The 16,095-nt window shown below is 43.6% G+C and overlaps 1 protein-coding gene across 2 annotated transcripts in view; it reads right to left on the bottom strand.

The window, feature by feature from the left end:
* The window catches only part of LOC112120222 (peroxidasin homolog), a 73,129-nt gene that overhangs the window by 30,723 nt on the left and 26,311 nt on the right, over window positions 1-16,095 (bottom strand). For both annotated transcript variants that reach the window (XR_003369835.1, XM_026652697.1), the window contains exons 3-9: window positions 13,804-13,875; window positions 13,494-13,565; window positions 10,042-10,113; window positions 7,294-7,365; window positions 4,245-4,414; window positions 2,548-2,665; window positions 116-285 (exon numbers count right to left, since the gene is read on the bottom strand). Coding sequence is in view for 1 of the 2 variants with exons in the window: in XM_026652697.1 (XP_026508482.1) it covers window positions 116-285; window positions 2,548-2,665; window positions 4,245-4,414; window positions 7,294-7,365; window positions 10,042-10,113; window positions 13,494-13,565; window positions 13,804-13,875 (746 nt within the window). In the remaining variant the exon portion in view is untranslated. The remainder of the gene's footprint in view (window positions 1-115; window positions 286-2,547; window positions 2,666-4,244; window positions 4,415-7,293; window positions 7,366-10,041; window positions 10,114-13,493; window positions 13,566-13,803; window positions 13,876-16,095) is intronic.

Raw genomic sequence — 16,095 nt, 5'->3', positions numbered from 1 at the left:
AAGCACCACGCGTGTGAAGACACTTGCCAAAGTGTACATAAATAAAGGAAGGGCTTAATCTGACTGACTCCCTTCCATAATCCGGACCGTCAAGAAGTGTTTAAGGCTCAATTACATGGAGTGCCAAAGTAGCGCAGAACTACTTCCTGTGTCTTGACCTCTCCGGCTATGTTCTTGGCCATGCACTGGTAGACGCCTTTGTCAGATTCTTTGGTGTTTTGGATCATCAGGGTTCCATCCTGCAGCAAGTTACGGCGCCCATCGTCTTTCATGTCAATTTCATTGCTGAAAAGCAGAGCCAGGCACAAAGAGGCTGAGTTTGCAGGGACAGAGGAAAAACACGACCATTTCCCCCCATTCATCGTCGTCAAACTATTTACTTATTTATTGCATGCATAATATTCGGTTTGTCGTTCTCCAAATTATTTTTTAGCTCCCCATAATTGACAGCAAATATTTTTTCCACCCACTGTCATATTATATGGAATCACAGCTAGTATTCCTTTTATACCGAAAACAACTACAGGCAGAAACATTCACATTTTCTCTCAGCTTGAGTTCCAGCTTTCTCTCCCTTGTTCACGAAGGATCACACCCTATCTGGAACTCAAAACATAGATATATTCAGCAGGTGAATAATATACTGCAAGTAAATATATCATTATACCAATGGATCCAATAAAACAATTTTTAGCACTGCTTCTCCACCCCGATATACACAGATACTTTCGGTCACAGGAACCTTTATTGCAGGCAAAGAGAACTATAAAGGAAGAAAGAACAAAAGTAAAGTCTCCCCTGACAGTCTGCCCTAAAATGACTACTAAATGGTTGCCTGTCTCTGTAGACAGGAATGTCCTTGAAAATTTAAACATGCAGCATAGCAGTTAGGCAGCTAGAATAACATTTAACTTGCTAACTCTTAGTAGTAATCCCATCAGAAACCCTGCTTGCTTAGGGAGAAGTGACAGGTTTTATGGTATTCAATATATTAGACTGAGCTGCTCAAAAAAAAAAAATGGAAAACATGTGAAACTTCTTTTTCAAAATGTAAAATTAAAAAGAAATGTTCATTGAAATTTCAAAATTTGGAAAAAAATGTTTATCGGCGCTATAAGCTGTTGAGAAATAGGGAAAAATGTGAAAATGATTATGAAAAAGTATTTTTTCACCAGGTTCAAAGTTTTGAAAAACATATATTAAAAATAGCACTTTAGTAAACTTCCCCCAGCTGTAGTATTAACTTTGTTTTTTAAGATGTTTAGTGTAAGAGTAGGAATCTTTTTATAGCTAAGAGATTAAAAAAAAAAAATCGGTGAAAGCACATATAAAATAGCATCAAGTAATGCAAGCAGTAGCCCTGACGAAATCATCCCGGAAGCTTTATGAGAAGCCAACTTTATTTCAGCAGGGCTGGAGGTTCTTCGTTAGGAGAAGAGCTAGGTGTAAATTCACTGTGGAGTCCTAATAAATATGAGAATTCCATTCCAGGACCTGAGAGCTGTGAAGTATTTTTTCTCTCCCCACATTCAGCTGCAACTCCTGGAGCCCAGCCAGCGTTAGAAGGTCGCCCTGTTGGATATCATTTGTCCTAGCATGATGGAACATTGGAGGGCTGCAGAAGACTAAAGAAGGAGAGGAAATTTCTCTCCCCAGAATATAGATGCATCCACCAGGCAGAACAACATGCCTGATGAGCATTTATTAATTCCCCTTCCTGCCCGGTTATAGTGGTTTCCAGTGTGGTGAACATATATTAGTGTGATCCCATTTGCACTGCTCTGAGTGGGAGCTTGCCAGCATTTCCATCACAAAACCCTCTTTCGAGAGCAATAACACCCAGCCACAAAAATTTGCACTGGAGTGAAACTCTGCCTGCAGGGTGTCAGCAGGGATGCTAACATTCATCCTTTTGGTTTTATTTTTAAAATCCTCCTATTCACCCGCCCACATTCCCATGACACAGAAGCAAGGGAAACCAAGGAATACTTTAACATGCAGAATGGATGACTGCTCAAGCCCAAAACATTTTGTTGTCAGGCATTTCCCTGTGACTTTTCAGCACCTAGTGTCATTGTGCAGCAGCGGTGTCTACACTGGCAGGAGAGCACATTAACCCCTTCCCTGCCACATTCCATTGCAGCCTACGCACCACAATGGAATACAACAATTTCCTTTTGAAGTGCTGACATTTCCATGGGCAAACCAAGTACAGGAGGCACCATTTTAGTGGTTAATATATCACAAACATGGTGGCTCCAAGCACGCCAAAAGGCTAATAAAATGTTTTCAGCAACAACTTCTTTCAGCCTGCAGAGTACATTTATGGGCAAGTATAAATCCTGGGAAAACATTTCAAATAGACATGAAGACAGCACTTTATTGACAGGGTCATTGGAGAGTGCTACTAAAATAAAGGTAAATACAATTAATGAAACATGCATTCCTGATTTGTGTGAAATGACTCCTGTAATCACAGGCAGTAACTGAGGACTTTGCCGCTCGATGGAAGCGGCCACCCCCACAGGGCCTATGTGCACAACTCACTTGTTGTGTAGCCAGATGATCTCTGGCTTTGGGTTTCCTTCTGCCCTGCAGGTGAAATAAACAGTGTTTCCCAACTTGACATCAGCATCATGGGGCTCGGTGGTGATGCGAGGCCTCTCTGAAAAACACCATTTAACAAAACCCACTCTAGTGTTGATAAATTGTATAGTCAATTGCTTGACCACACATTGGCTCACTATGAAATCTCATAACCAGTATCCGTTAGGTTTATTGCTAAAAGCCAGTAAGAACATAGTACAGGAAAAAGATTCTATATGATACCAGTCTCCAGGAAGCGGTCTCATGCAGCGTGGTTACATTCGCCTTATACAGAAGGTGTAGTCCCACAGTTACACATTTCAGCTAGGAGTATTTATAGGATGATTTAACAAAGTTACAAAACTCTTTACAGGTCACTAAACTCCAACCCCTCAGTTTGTCTCAGTTCCTTAACTTGTTGCTCTGCCTCTTCGTTATTTTTGTTTTGGATGCGAGCATTCCAGGTATCGGTGCGTGAAGGTACCTTCCCAGCTTTACTAAGTCATCGAACAAACTTGACTTGGACAAGTTTCCTATCTGCTTATGCCAAATGCTGGGTGGTACTATGGGAGGGTATTGTGAGATGTAGCCTAGGATGAGTGAACAGAACTCTGGGAAAACCATAGGCCAATTCAGCTCTTATAACTGCCAGGCATTTGTATAAGGTGGTGTATACTAACCTAACATACATGTGTTGGGGAACTCCAGGGTAGGATGAAGTTAAAGCCTAATTAGACCAAACCTAGAGATGAATAAGTCACCCCCCCACCCCAAGCAATCCCAGGCCAATTCTGACCCAATGGCTTAAAATATGGGTCCAATATTCTAAGCCTTACCGTTTACATTACAAAATGGGCTTACACACGGTGACCCCAATGCAGCAGTCCATCCCTACTCAGCAAAACACACGCTTATGTCTTGTGGACTTCAATGGGAGTTAAACATGCTTCAGTGCTTGTTTTGCTGAATAGGGATGAATTTAAGCACACGCTCTGGAGCCTTTGACCCTGATTCAGCAAGGTACATAAGCTTGTGTCCAACTTTAAGCCCATGAGAAGTCCCACTGAAACAAATGGGGCTGCTCATGTGCTTAAGTACCTTGCTGAATTGGGGCCTATCAATATTACAGTGAAAGAGACATGCACTGATGGGGCACTCATGTCATATCTTATTGCTCAGTCGGTCCGGTACCTATGACAGAGTATTTAACTAAGGTTATGGACACCTCTACTGATGCTCATATGCAAAGAAAAAATGACTGCAGCTGAAGTGCTCTTTTAGCTTAAGTGTATGGTCTATTCACCTGGGAAGCTGACAGCACCAGTCTCCATCTTCCTACTTGTAGCACTGGTGCTGAAAAGTAACTGAAACAGGCAGCGTTGTCTAGTGGCTAGAGAAAAGGAGTAATAGCCAGAAGGGTCCGGGGCATAAATTCTAGGTGTGCTGTCGACTCCCAGTATGTTACTTTGATCAAGTCACTTGACCTTATTAATCATCTCTCATTTCAGCAGTGGAAGTGAATGCAAAGCAGGACCATCATGGGAAAAAACCCACAGATGCTGGGCCAAGCCCTTTTCTTGTTTACACCGGTGCAATCCCACTGACTTCAGAACGGAGCATCACTGGGTGAATAGATTTAATAATAAAAGCAGGCTCACCACAGTTAAATTCTTGGGTTGTCAAGGTGGTGATGGACCGGCCCTGCAATTCCCTTGGATTCTCACAGGTGGCAGCTGTCTGAATATTGCCCTGTTCAGAATATTTCTTCAGCAGTTTGGCCAGCCACATCAAGTCACAGTCACAGAGCAAGGCATTGGAGTCCAGCCGTCTACAAGACGTAGATCAAAGAAAAGTTATTTAATCCGCCAGCCCCTTCCCAATCGCCCTCCCCAAACATACACAATGGTTTGGGCTACACTACGAAATAGACTCAGGGCCAGATTCTGAAAAGAGCTCATAGCTACCACTCAGGGACCTAACTGAAGTGGGCAGATTTTCAGAAGTTATCGGCATCCAACAGCTCCTATTGTAGAGGTGCCTAAAATGGCAGCTGTGGAGGGCTGAGCTCTTTTGGAAATCTGGCCCTCAATTTATCCGTGCTTCAGCCCCCCTTCCTCAGAAATACATATCGGTTCAATGACACCATGAATTAGAGCTGGTTTGATCCAAATCAAAATGTTTCGGTTTGTTGTACTGCCCTAAAACGTTTCATTTCAAGTCAATTGAACACTAAACTGGATTTTTATTGTGGCACATTGCCTCATGGGAGTTGTAGTTCAGATCCTCATTCTGTCCTATGGGCTGGACTCCCTGACCAGATTCCATCTCCCATGATGCAATCCAGGGTCCCCTCTAACCGAAAGCGTGGTGCATCATGGCAGATGTAGTCCAGCCAGGGTGCTTGACCCATAGGGGAGAATGGACCATCAAGCAAATTCAACTACAACCCCTATGAAGCAATGCACAGCCATAGGGAAATACAGTTTAATGTTCAGTTCAACAAACCAAAATGAAAGTTGAAGTGTCAAACTGTTTCATTTTGATTAGAAATGCCAAAATATTTCTTTTTGGCATTTTCAAATCTAAATATTTCAGAACTTTTCATTCCATGAAAAAGTTTGAGATTTCACCTAGAGTTATGCAGACAATGTAAATTTTGTTTCATTCAGGATTTTGTGATTTCAAAATTTGTTTTCATTCCAATTCAGCCAAAAATCTAGAAATTCTCTGCAAAAGAAAAAACTCTTAAAAAATGTTTTAGATAGATCTAAGTAATTAGTTAAGATTTCGACTTTATTTTGTTATCATATATAATATGATATAAAATAAACAAAATTCAAAATCAAAAGTTGATTCAAAACTTCATTCAAATGTATCTTTATATTCAAAATAAAAAATTAAAACGTTTCATTCCAAAATGTCAAAATGGGACATTTCGACATTTTAAGACTTTCCCTCCTGTTTTCTTCCCTGAAGTGAAACATTAGCAAAATTGACACGATTTCTTGAAGCATTTTGATTTTGACTGAACTGCATTTTCCAACCAGATCTAATTTTAACTTTGTGTCTTGATTTGGGATAAAAACAAATGTTGAAATATCAATTTCCTGCAGGATGGAAATTCCAGTTTTTGTTCAGCTCTACTATTAACTGCTGAAGGTAGAAATCCTTTTTTAGCTCCCCATGCTTGTTCGTTCCAAATTATAACTGGATAGTTAGAATACGCACCACTGCCCATTACGCAGATATTTCATCTGGTCTGAAACTAGAAAATCAGTTCACTAACTGTCCAGCTACCAATATTGGTGTCCACAATTCATTTGTGGGACCACAAATACAAGCACAAATGTTATGGACACATTTTTACATCTAAACAGTTTGTGGGTTCGTATTGTGCCCATACAAAGGAGCACAGCGGTATAAAATTTCAGATTACTATATAAGGAATAACACCACCAATCTAACGTTCCAATTCTTTGGTCTAATTCAATGCCCACTGAAGCCAGTGGAAAGATTCCCATTCGTTTTAATGTGCTTTGGATCAGTTGCTTGGTACGCCCAGTGCTAGATGCTCTATAGCATATGCTGCCATGACTGGAGAGGAGTTTTCATCTCTGTAACCCATTCCCCACCCTTGGGAGATGGGAGTAATGGTATCTCAGTCCATTCTGTCCTTTCTTCCCTGAAGATCTCATTACTAGGGTTAACTCTAGGTGCAGGGCTAAAGGAGACCGAAGAAAACTTTAGACTATACCACATTCCCTTTTGGAAGTTCAGCTGTGGAAGGTTCTTGGGTTTCACTTTGTGAAAATTGCATAAGAAAAATGAAAAAGGGTACAGTGCTTCATTAAACAAATATTTGGTAGTACAAAAATTCATACCATGTAACCATATTTTGCAAACATCTCACTCATCCTTGACACTGGGGCAAAATTTTACAACTTCTTATAAATTATTATTATTATTATTATGCAACACGAGAAGGAGTTTTTTCTGCGGGCAGCAAATGTAGAGAAGGCTGGAGCGGAATGGGGAAACATGATCCTACCACAGATTTTTCAATTATAGCAGAACCCCATGATTTGTGCACAAAACTTTTCACCCTGTTCATTTCCTAAGATCATAACAACAAATAACTCTAAGGTCTGAGGGATTTTTAAGTGAAAGAAAGAGAAAACCAGGAGAAAGCCAGGTTAAGTGAAGAACACCACATGATAAGCTTTGTGTTTGTTGCAAGATAACCATGCTCCTTGGCTGTGTAGTGAAGCACAAGGTTATATCGCAAGTCCCTATAAAAAATACTAAAAGACTTTTCTTACCGCTATATTTCTCCTTTCACTGAGTGTATCTATCTAAGGAACCCAGGATGGCTAACAAGCAGAGTCATTTCATTGACTTCAATGAGCTCAACCATGCTATGGGAGTGGAGGGGACTGAGCACTTTGTAGGACTGAGCCCTAAGAGGGACCCTCAGCTGCAGCGTTGTGCAGAAGGCACTACAGCAATTTGAGTCACCAAAGTGAAGAACCCACTAACTGGTTAAGTCTTCTCTTGTGCGTGGCTACCACAACAGTGTACTAGACGTAACAGTTGTCCCAGAACTACATTAACTGGAACCTTTGTCAGCCAGTCAAATTGGTCTCTAGGTCCTGGCCATGTGATAAAAGACAAAACAATTGTTCTTTGCAGGCAATGTTGTCCACTTACAGCCGTTTGAGGGATTCCAGTTGAGAGAAGGTTCCTGGCTGAATTCTGGAAATTTTGTTGTTGTGCAAGAATCTGCAATGGGGATATCAAGAGTGCCAAAGTGTTATACAGAATTCTATACCAGGGATAGGCAATCTATGGCACGTGTGCCGAAGGCGGCATGCAAGCTGATTTTCAGTGGCACTCCCACTGCCTGGGTCCTGGCCACCGGCCCAGGGGGCTCTGCATTTTAATTTAATTTTAAATGAAGCTTCTTAAACATTTTGAAAACCTTATTTACTTTACATACAACAATAGTTTAGTTATATATTATAGACTTATAGAAAGGGACCTTCTAAAAACGTTAAAATGTATTCCTGGCACGCGAAACCTTAAATTAGAGTGACTAAATGAAGACTCGGCACACCACTTCTGAAAGGTTGCCAACCCCTGTTCTATACTATACAGATAACGTCCCAGGTCAAGGCTCAGTTTAAATGTTAAGATTGGTCACCAAAACCTTGCTGATGTGCAAACTTTAGTGTGTGTGTGTGTGTGTGTGTGTGTGTATGTATATGATACTTTGATACTCTCTAGGAGCTATAGGGATATTGTTAATTTGCTTGTGAACACAATGCAATATGCAACATCAAATGCTGAATGTGTACTAGAAACAGTGACTCAGGATTTGAAATAAAAAAGTCCCCAAACCAGATTCTTAAATCAACACCACTTCAAATTCTGCAAGGGGCAGGGAGGAAGAGGTTGAATCTCTAGGATTGGACCCATCCCAAGCATTTTGTTTCTAGCTTAGATCCAAAACCAGAAGGGACCTCTGGATGGATGTATTCAGATACTGCTGAAATTTTGCGAGAGCAGCCATTACTATAAGATGTCAACGCAAGGAGGCAGACATCTCATTTTAGCCCAGTGCCCTTAAAAATCTAAACCCAAACCTGATCCTAGAATCAACGGGACCTTGAACCTGAACCCAAACCCTATCCTAAATCTAGTACAGATCCAACACCAGCCCCTTGACCTATTTCTAGATAAAACCAAAGTTCAGCTCCAGGTTCTGAGACATATGGTTCAAGACTCCTGGTTCTTAGAAGAACAGGAAGTTAGTTACACCAGTATGAATCATAGAATCATAGAATATCAGGATTGGAAGGGACCGCAGGAGGTCATCTAGTCCAACCCCCTGCTCAAAGCAGGACCAATCCCCAGACAGATTTTTACCCCAGTTCCCTAAATGGCCCCCTCAAGGATTGAACTCACAACCCTGGGTTTAGCAGGCCAATGCTCAAACCACTGAGCTATCCCTTCCCCCATGCATAGGTGGGGAGCAAGATGGAATAATTAGTCTATGATTACTGGGAGGAGGTCTGCAGCCATATCTAAAATTCAGAACAAAGGAAAATTGGCAGATGCTAGTGAGTAACTCACCGTATTAAACAATGGACCAGGAAAGGAATATACAGGCAGCCTAGTGTGTGAAATGCGTGCATGGGTGCCCTAGAGTTCAGCCATGCCTCACAATTTCGATTTGAGGTTTAAATGCAGCGTTTTAACTTCCCTGAAATTTAGATCCAGGGTTTTAGTTTGTTAAGTTACAAAGATCAGCTAGAACCTCTTGATCCAGGTCCCGATTATCCTAAAGTTCAGGGATGTTTGAATCCTGGCTTTTTCTTGGGGCCTCTTTCTAGTGTTTGTGGATGTAAAGCACATTTGTTTGCCAATGTAGAGAGGGCTTGCTGAACTGAAGGTGGAATGTGAACCTCCACTTGACTTGTTCTGGCTGCGATGTTGTTCCTTTAAGTAGTACTGGGGAGTAGGAAAGGAAAGTTTTAGTTCTCTAGCCATTCTAGGGCATTACACACATTTTTCTTGTTATCTTTTTCTGACTGCATTTCCCTCTCATTTTCTCATGCAGACTGCCCAAGAGTCAAGGAAGCCAGAATCTTTGTAGAAGTGGGGGGGGCCAAGGCGGATTTCTGCGCCCCTTCCCCATGTCTCTCCTGAGCCCCCTTTTCTCCTAACCTGCACTCCCTCATGGACCTAGCCCCCTGCGCCCCCCTCTCTCCAGCACTTGGTGCAGCCGGTCTCCTACCTCTAGCAGCTGCACGTAGCTCACTGGGAACCAGCCATGCAGCCTGTCCTCCTCCTGCCCTTCCCACCAGCTGCTGTCTGGCACCTGCAGCACTGTGATCAGCTCCCCCATTGGGATGCGCAGCCCCTGCCGGCACTGCTTCGAGCCTGCCCAAGGCTTGCAGTTTGGGGGGCAAAGCCCCCCCACCCCTCCAAACTATGCCCATGTTAAAAAGGGGGGGGGCATGGCCCCTTGCCCTCCCCCACCCCGTTCCGGCATTGGTGCCAAGAGTTGACTAATGTTGACCTGAAAAGAAGTGTAAAATCATAGCATTCTAATATGGCTTGACCAGTTACAGGGCTAGCGGTGGATTCACCCCGTTGTGTGTGTGTCAGAATGCACAGAATACATCCTGAGAAGAGCCCCTAATATTCTCACCCACCTTTCTGTTTTGCAAGGACCTAAAGTCTTCTGATTTGAGGAAACTCATTTCCAGGTCTCCCTTAATTTTAGAGGCCCGGCTTTGCTCCATGGAAATGAAGCAGAAGAAATCAGATCCTGAAATTAAAGCTTCAGAAACTTTCCTGCCCATCACCCAAGATGGAAACTCTTCCAGTGGGCCACATGATGAGAAGTCAAGAGAGTTGTGAGCAAGGGAGTCCCCCTTGCTCTTCACTTACAGTCTTTCCAGTTTGGGCAGGTCGCTAAAGGTTTCTGGCTCCAAGGTTTCCAGGTTGTTGAAATGAAGGTAACTGGCACAAAAAGAAAAGCACAAGGGATGGTGTTATAAAAACGGACTTACGAGGCTGGACAACAGCTCACCGCAGGAGAGTGGTTCAGACAAACGTCCACCAGTCAATCAGCCAGTGCACAGTCAAGGGCAGATTTTCAGAAGACGGTCTTCACATTTGTATCTGCAATTTGCATGTGCAAAACCAGCCCGGGTTGGGAAATCATGCCCGATCTATCCGTTCCAAGAAACTTCTGTCAGCTGTCAACAATTCTACCCTACCGAACCATAAAAAACCCCATAGGCCAGACTTTCAAAGCTCTCCCCTTAGTCCTAGAAACACCACCACCACCAACTTATTGTACTATAGCTTCAGAGAGAGACCCTATTAACCTGGGCTGAGCTTTATGTGGTTCTTCTGAAGCTGCTGTCATTGGAGCTAGTGGCTGCAACAGTACAGGGCTTTCCCCTCCTCCCTCCTGCTACCTAAAGCATTCCCTAGCATCTGTATAGGGTGGTCCTTTGCAAGACTGGGGGAAGGGGAGACGTAGCCTTACATAGGCCCCCCCGCCCCAACACCCGGAAGACACAAGGTCGGTGTCAAGGATCTGTCCTCATCAGAGCGCCCCGTTTGGATGTTACTTGGAAAGTGCACTGGTGTAAGTCCAGCCTGCCTAGGGGAAGGGTTCCGTGATGGTTTCGTGGCAGTGGGCTCTCAGCTCTCCAGCTGAGACTTTCTGGCTATTTCTCCCCTTTGTGGGGTCTCAAGTGAAATGAACAAAACCCAAAGTCAGCAAAAGAAGTTAAACAAAGGGGCAAAGAAAAAACAAAATCCGGGGGCAGTGCTAGCCAGGTTATCGGCCGCTTTCCTCAAAGGGGCCCTGGATGGGCCACAGTCCACGCCAGAGTCCACTGGGTCTCCAGCGCAAGTCACAGGATACAATCTCTTCATCCTTTTAGCTCAGGGGATCTGTGCTCCCCATTTGTGAGGGCAGAGGTTCCACTCGCTCTCAGACATCTTCTGGAGAGCTGGGAAACTTAACAGCCTGCTCCCCTCCTGGGCTGCCTCTTATTGAGCGGAGCTTCTGCCTTTTAAACTCCTTCTGCATTCCTGGCATGACTTAGCTACTCCAGCCCAAACAGCCCCTTAATCCTTTCCCTGCTGGTGCGGGTTTATACACCCCCACCATAGTCAGGATAGCCGTCTCATAGACTTTAGGGCCAGAAGGGATCATTGTGATCCTCTAGTCTGCCCTCCTGCATATCACAGGCCACAGAACCTCACCCACCCAACTCCTGTAATAGACTCATGACCTCTGGCTGATTTGTTACCTTCAGTAACTCAAAGTTTAAAGACTTCAAGTTACAGAGAATCTACCACTGATTCTAGTTTAAACCTGTCAAACAATGACAGTAGAAGTGGCACTGAGGAAGGGATTCCCTAGAGGGGAATGGTTCAATGGAGTGGCAAAAGTTTGACCTGTGCTTAACATGAGCAACCCAGCTCTGCCAAACTGTATTAATTCCGGGCTGATGTTCTCGGCTCCACTAACATTCCAAGCCACGTCTGCCATCCAATGGTACAGGGTTCTAGTGGAACCTTTTGCATGGATGGGATGAAGGAGCGCCTAACAACAAACATACAGAGACAGGGATAATCAAGGTTCCACACCCTCCCCCCCGCCAATTAGCTGTTACATCAACCCACAACATTAGCACTGCTCTGAAATGATTAGGAAAAATACCTAAATATCAAAGTGGCAGGAGTAGCCTCCTCCCCTTATGTCACCCAAGCATAGCTCCAGTGGTGATCCCTGATAACTCTACAAGTCTATGTTCTACCAGTGGCATCCAACTGGTTCGAGAAACGATTGCAAAAGCCAGCGTGCAGCTGTTCCGTTCGTAATGGAATGAATCTTGATAGCCAATCTTCTATCAGAATAAAGACCAACCACTGTGACTCAGATTCTATAGCCTGGAGTTTGTTTTAATAAGTCTCAGTTGCGTGCTTTCATTCCTCTGAAGGAAAGCAGCGGATACTGTCCATCAAACCGGTTTTAGTTTTACTTGAAAAGTTGGCTTGTGGGATGGATTTGAGCAAGGCCAATTTGCTTGGAGAAAAGCCTGTTTCAAGGATTTGAAACAGATGGGGGATTTTATCCCTCTGACACCAAATCTAGTTTGTTCATTGTTAAAATGTGGTTGTGGCTAGAAGTGTATCTCTAAAAAGAGCCCCTATGCTACAGCACGTACAGTATCTGCTCCCCAGGAGTCTTCTCAACCTTTCTGCTGAGCTTATTGAGGAGGAAAAGGTATTAGATACATTTAGTACGGTCAGCACTGCAGAGAGCAAGTTGAATCCTATTGTTCCTCATACAGCAAAGTAGCCAGTTATGTTCCAGCTCCAGAACCTTGGTTGCTGGTGATGATGCACAAGGCAGAAAGGACTCACCGTTGGCTGCATCCACCAGCATGTTCAAGTAGTTTTTGTCCTCCTGCCCGCTATGCTCACAATCCCTCACTGTGCATGGGCACATGCACACCCGCACCAGGGATTTCTCATGAACCACCCCCTCCCCCCCCCCCCCCCGCACGCACAAAGCCATCCCAACTTGTGAGGATGCTTTGGAAGATTTACCCCTTGATTTTCTTATACCACTTTGGCCATGAAGTGCTGACAGTTGGAAAGAAAAATGGCTTTAACTGACAAAGAGAGCAATTAGCTATGGCCAGAGAGGGCACCATTACAGAATACTGAAACATCATTACAGGCTCCAGTAGCTAGACAGAGTGTAGGCTCCCATCATCCCGGGGCATCCCAGGAGGCATGGTCTGAAAGTTTTTCTATTGTTTGGTACCTCAAAGTTGGACTTCAGCAGCCATTTTAATGCATTCAAACACCACAGTATCGACAGTTGCTATAAATACTCAACAATACTGCCTGTTCGCTTCGCCCATTTGCTTCCAGCAATAGATGAGCTGGATTGGATAAAAGAAAAACTGAGCCTATCCCCAAAATTCAAACAAAGGGCCAGATACTGGGCCCTGCTCTGTAAAGATCTGCCCCACTTAGGATAAAGATCTTCTAGTGGCTCCCACACTTCCCCATCACCTCCCAGCACAAGGAAACTGTCGAGGGAAAAGGAGGGAAAGGGAAGCATGGCCAGAGCATTCCTACACTACAGGGATCTCCAGCTGCTGGAATATCCCTTGGGGCCATGGGCAACTGAATGAAAGTAAGAACAGTCTTCAGCATTGACCAGTCAGTGTGGAAGGACCAACCCTTCTTGAAGTCCTGTCATCGGTCTTAAGTGCCATGCGTAGCAGTTCAGAGGTGTCTTAGTGAGGGTTTCCAAAGTGAATCATATTCCCAAGCAGCAAACAGAGCTCTTTTGTACTTACAGCTGTTCCAGAGAATGGAGCCCCTTGAAGGCATGTTGCTGGATACTCTGAATTTCATTTTTGTACAGGTAGCTTTGGGGAGAGAGGAGAACAGAGAAATGTGAAGCATTAGGATCATTGGACATTGCTGTATTCAAGATACACAGAAAAGAGCTATAAAGCTGGACCCAGCTGGTGTGTTCTCACTGGATGTGAGCTGGGATATACTTATGTCAATGCCATCTAGAAGATCTGGCAAACAAAGTATGCACTTGACTGGCAGAGTTATAGAAGCTATTGGATTTTATAGGATTTAGAGGTGCCAACTCACAGATATTTCAAGTTCTGCAGAGCTTCAAAGGACCTTCTTGCAATTTGTTTGATCAAATTATTGTTCAGCAGCCTGTTCAAAACCAGAAGGAAAAAACAAACACGTGAATGCAATATGCCCGAGACGTGTAAAGTTTCTGACAGCAGCACAGATACCTGTTGAGAAGTCTTAGGTGTAAAGTGTAGTAACTGAGGCCTTGTCTATACTATAAAGTAGTTATGGCTGTATAATTAGACCAGTACTTCCCCTCTAGATGCAATTATATTGGTATAAAGGTGCTGTATACTACTCTAGCTATTCCCATACAGGAAAGGGAATCACCATACCAGTGTAAGTATACCTTTATACTGTATAATTGCATCCACGCTTGGACTGGCCTAGCTGTATTGGTGAAAACAAAAACAAAACCCACTCCTCTAACTGACACAGTTACACCGATTTAACTTCTGAATGGAGATGAGGCCCAAAGCTTGTGCAATTGCAGTAGCTGCCCCACTACAGATTACAGCCAGTCCCCAAGTGCCTTCTAAGGCCTGGTTTACACTTAAAAATTGGATTGACCTAGTCACATGGCTCTGAAAAATGTCATGCCTTGTGTGACTTTGTTAGGTCCACTAACCCGCTGTGTAGCTGTGGCTAGAATTCCTCCATCAACCTAGCGATAACGTCTTGGGCAGGTGGGTGGATTAACTACATCAATGGAAAAATCCCAGCGTAGGAAGCGTCTACGCTACAGTGCTACAGCAGCACAGCTGCAGTGCCGTAGCTGCGCTGTGGTAGTAGCTGTAGTGTAGAGATACGTTAAGAACTCTCAATGCCAGGCCATAGGTAAACTGAACCCCCAGTGGCATATCTTTACCTCCACTTAGACTCATCGACTTTAAGGTCAGAAGGGACCATTGTTATCATCTAGTCTGACCTCCTGCACATCACAGGCCACCGAACCTCACCCACCCACTCCTATCACAGACTCCTGAGCTCTGGCTGAGTTACTGAAGTCCTCAAATCATGGTTTAAAGACTTCAAGTGACAGAGAATTCACCATTTACACTAGTTTAAACCTGCAACTGACCCAGGCCCCATGCTGCAGGGGACAGCAAATCCCCACCCCACGAGGGTCTCTGCCAATCTGACCTGGGGGAAAATACTTTCCTGACCCCAAATATGGTGACCATTTAGACCCTGAGCATATAGGCAAGATGTTGCCAGGTAGACACCTGGGAAAGAATTGTCTGTAGTAACTCAGAGCCCTCCCCATCTAGTGCCCCTTACAGTTATTTTCATTCATGCATCAAGTTGTTCTAATTTTTAAAAATGAATTGCAGTGTTGTGGTTTTTATGTGACACTCTCCCAATCCTTGGTGTTAATAAATACTAGAGGGCGAGTCTTCCAGTGGGACAAGCTTTGATAGGGCGTAAGAGCACAAACGACAGAGCAAAATAAAACCCAATTTCATAGGTTAAAAATAATTATAAAATGGCAACAAATTGTTCTGTGATCTAAACAATTTAGGGGCAAAAATGTAAAAATGAAAAGTAAAGAACACCGTCCAGACATATGAGGCTATTCATAAAATGCTCATATTTTCTTTCTGGTGAGCGTGGAAGTCAGATTTTAATACAAAAGCTACAGGGTCATTGCCCATGCAAATACACATCTGATTTGCACATGCAATTTCTATGATTATCCAGGCAAATGAATGATTGCATGTGCCAGCAACCAAAAAGGTATATTTGTTTGTACAATTAACCAATTTGTGTGTGCTGTCACAGCAGGTGCACATCTAATTGGTATGCAAATCTGATCTGCAATCAGTCAAAACAAAAGCAACCTCAGTTAAACTAAATAGTTTATAAGTAGTTTTGGTAGAATTCAATTTTTATTATGTTGGCTTTTAAGGATTTTTTCCAATTTTTATCCATTTAAATTTTCACAGTTGAAAGAAATGGGGGGGGGAATCGGAAAACAGGGTGGCACATTAATTATTTAATGACAGTAGATGATGAGGTTCAAAAAGTTAAAACTTTATAACCATCAATACACAAATTCTCAACATCACAGGTCAAAACATACGAAGTAAATATCCTTAAAACAAACCCTAAGAAGTTCTCAAGCAGCATTTTTCTTACTTTGCCTATTTGTAAATTTAGAGCAGGGGTCGGCAACGTTCAGCACGCGGCTCGCCAGGGTAAGCACCCTGGCGGGCCGGGCCAGTTTTCTTTACCTGCTGACACGGCAGGTTTGGCCGATCGCGGCGCCCACTGGCCGCGGTTCACCATCCCGGGCCAATG

The sequence above is a fragment of the Terrapene carolina genome, unplaced genomic scaffold (assembly GCF_002925995.2).
Source record: "Terrapene carolina triunguis isolate 2854851 unplaced genomic scaffold, T_m_triunguis-2.0 Scaffold130, whole genome shotgun sequence".
Classification (NCBI taxonomy): Eukaryota; Metazoa; Chordata; order Testudines; family Emydidae; genus Terrapene; species Terrapene triunguis.
Note: the sequence above shows the minus strand (reverse complement) of the source record. Positions and strands in the feature narration are given on the sequence as shown.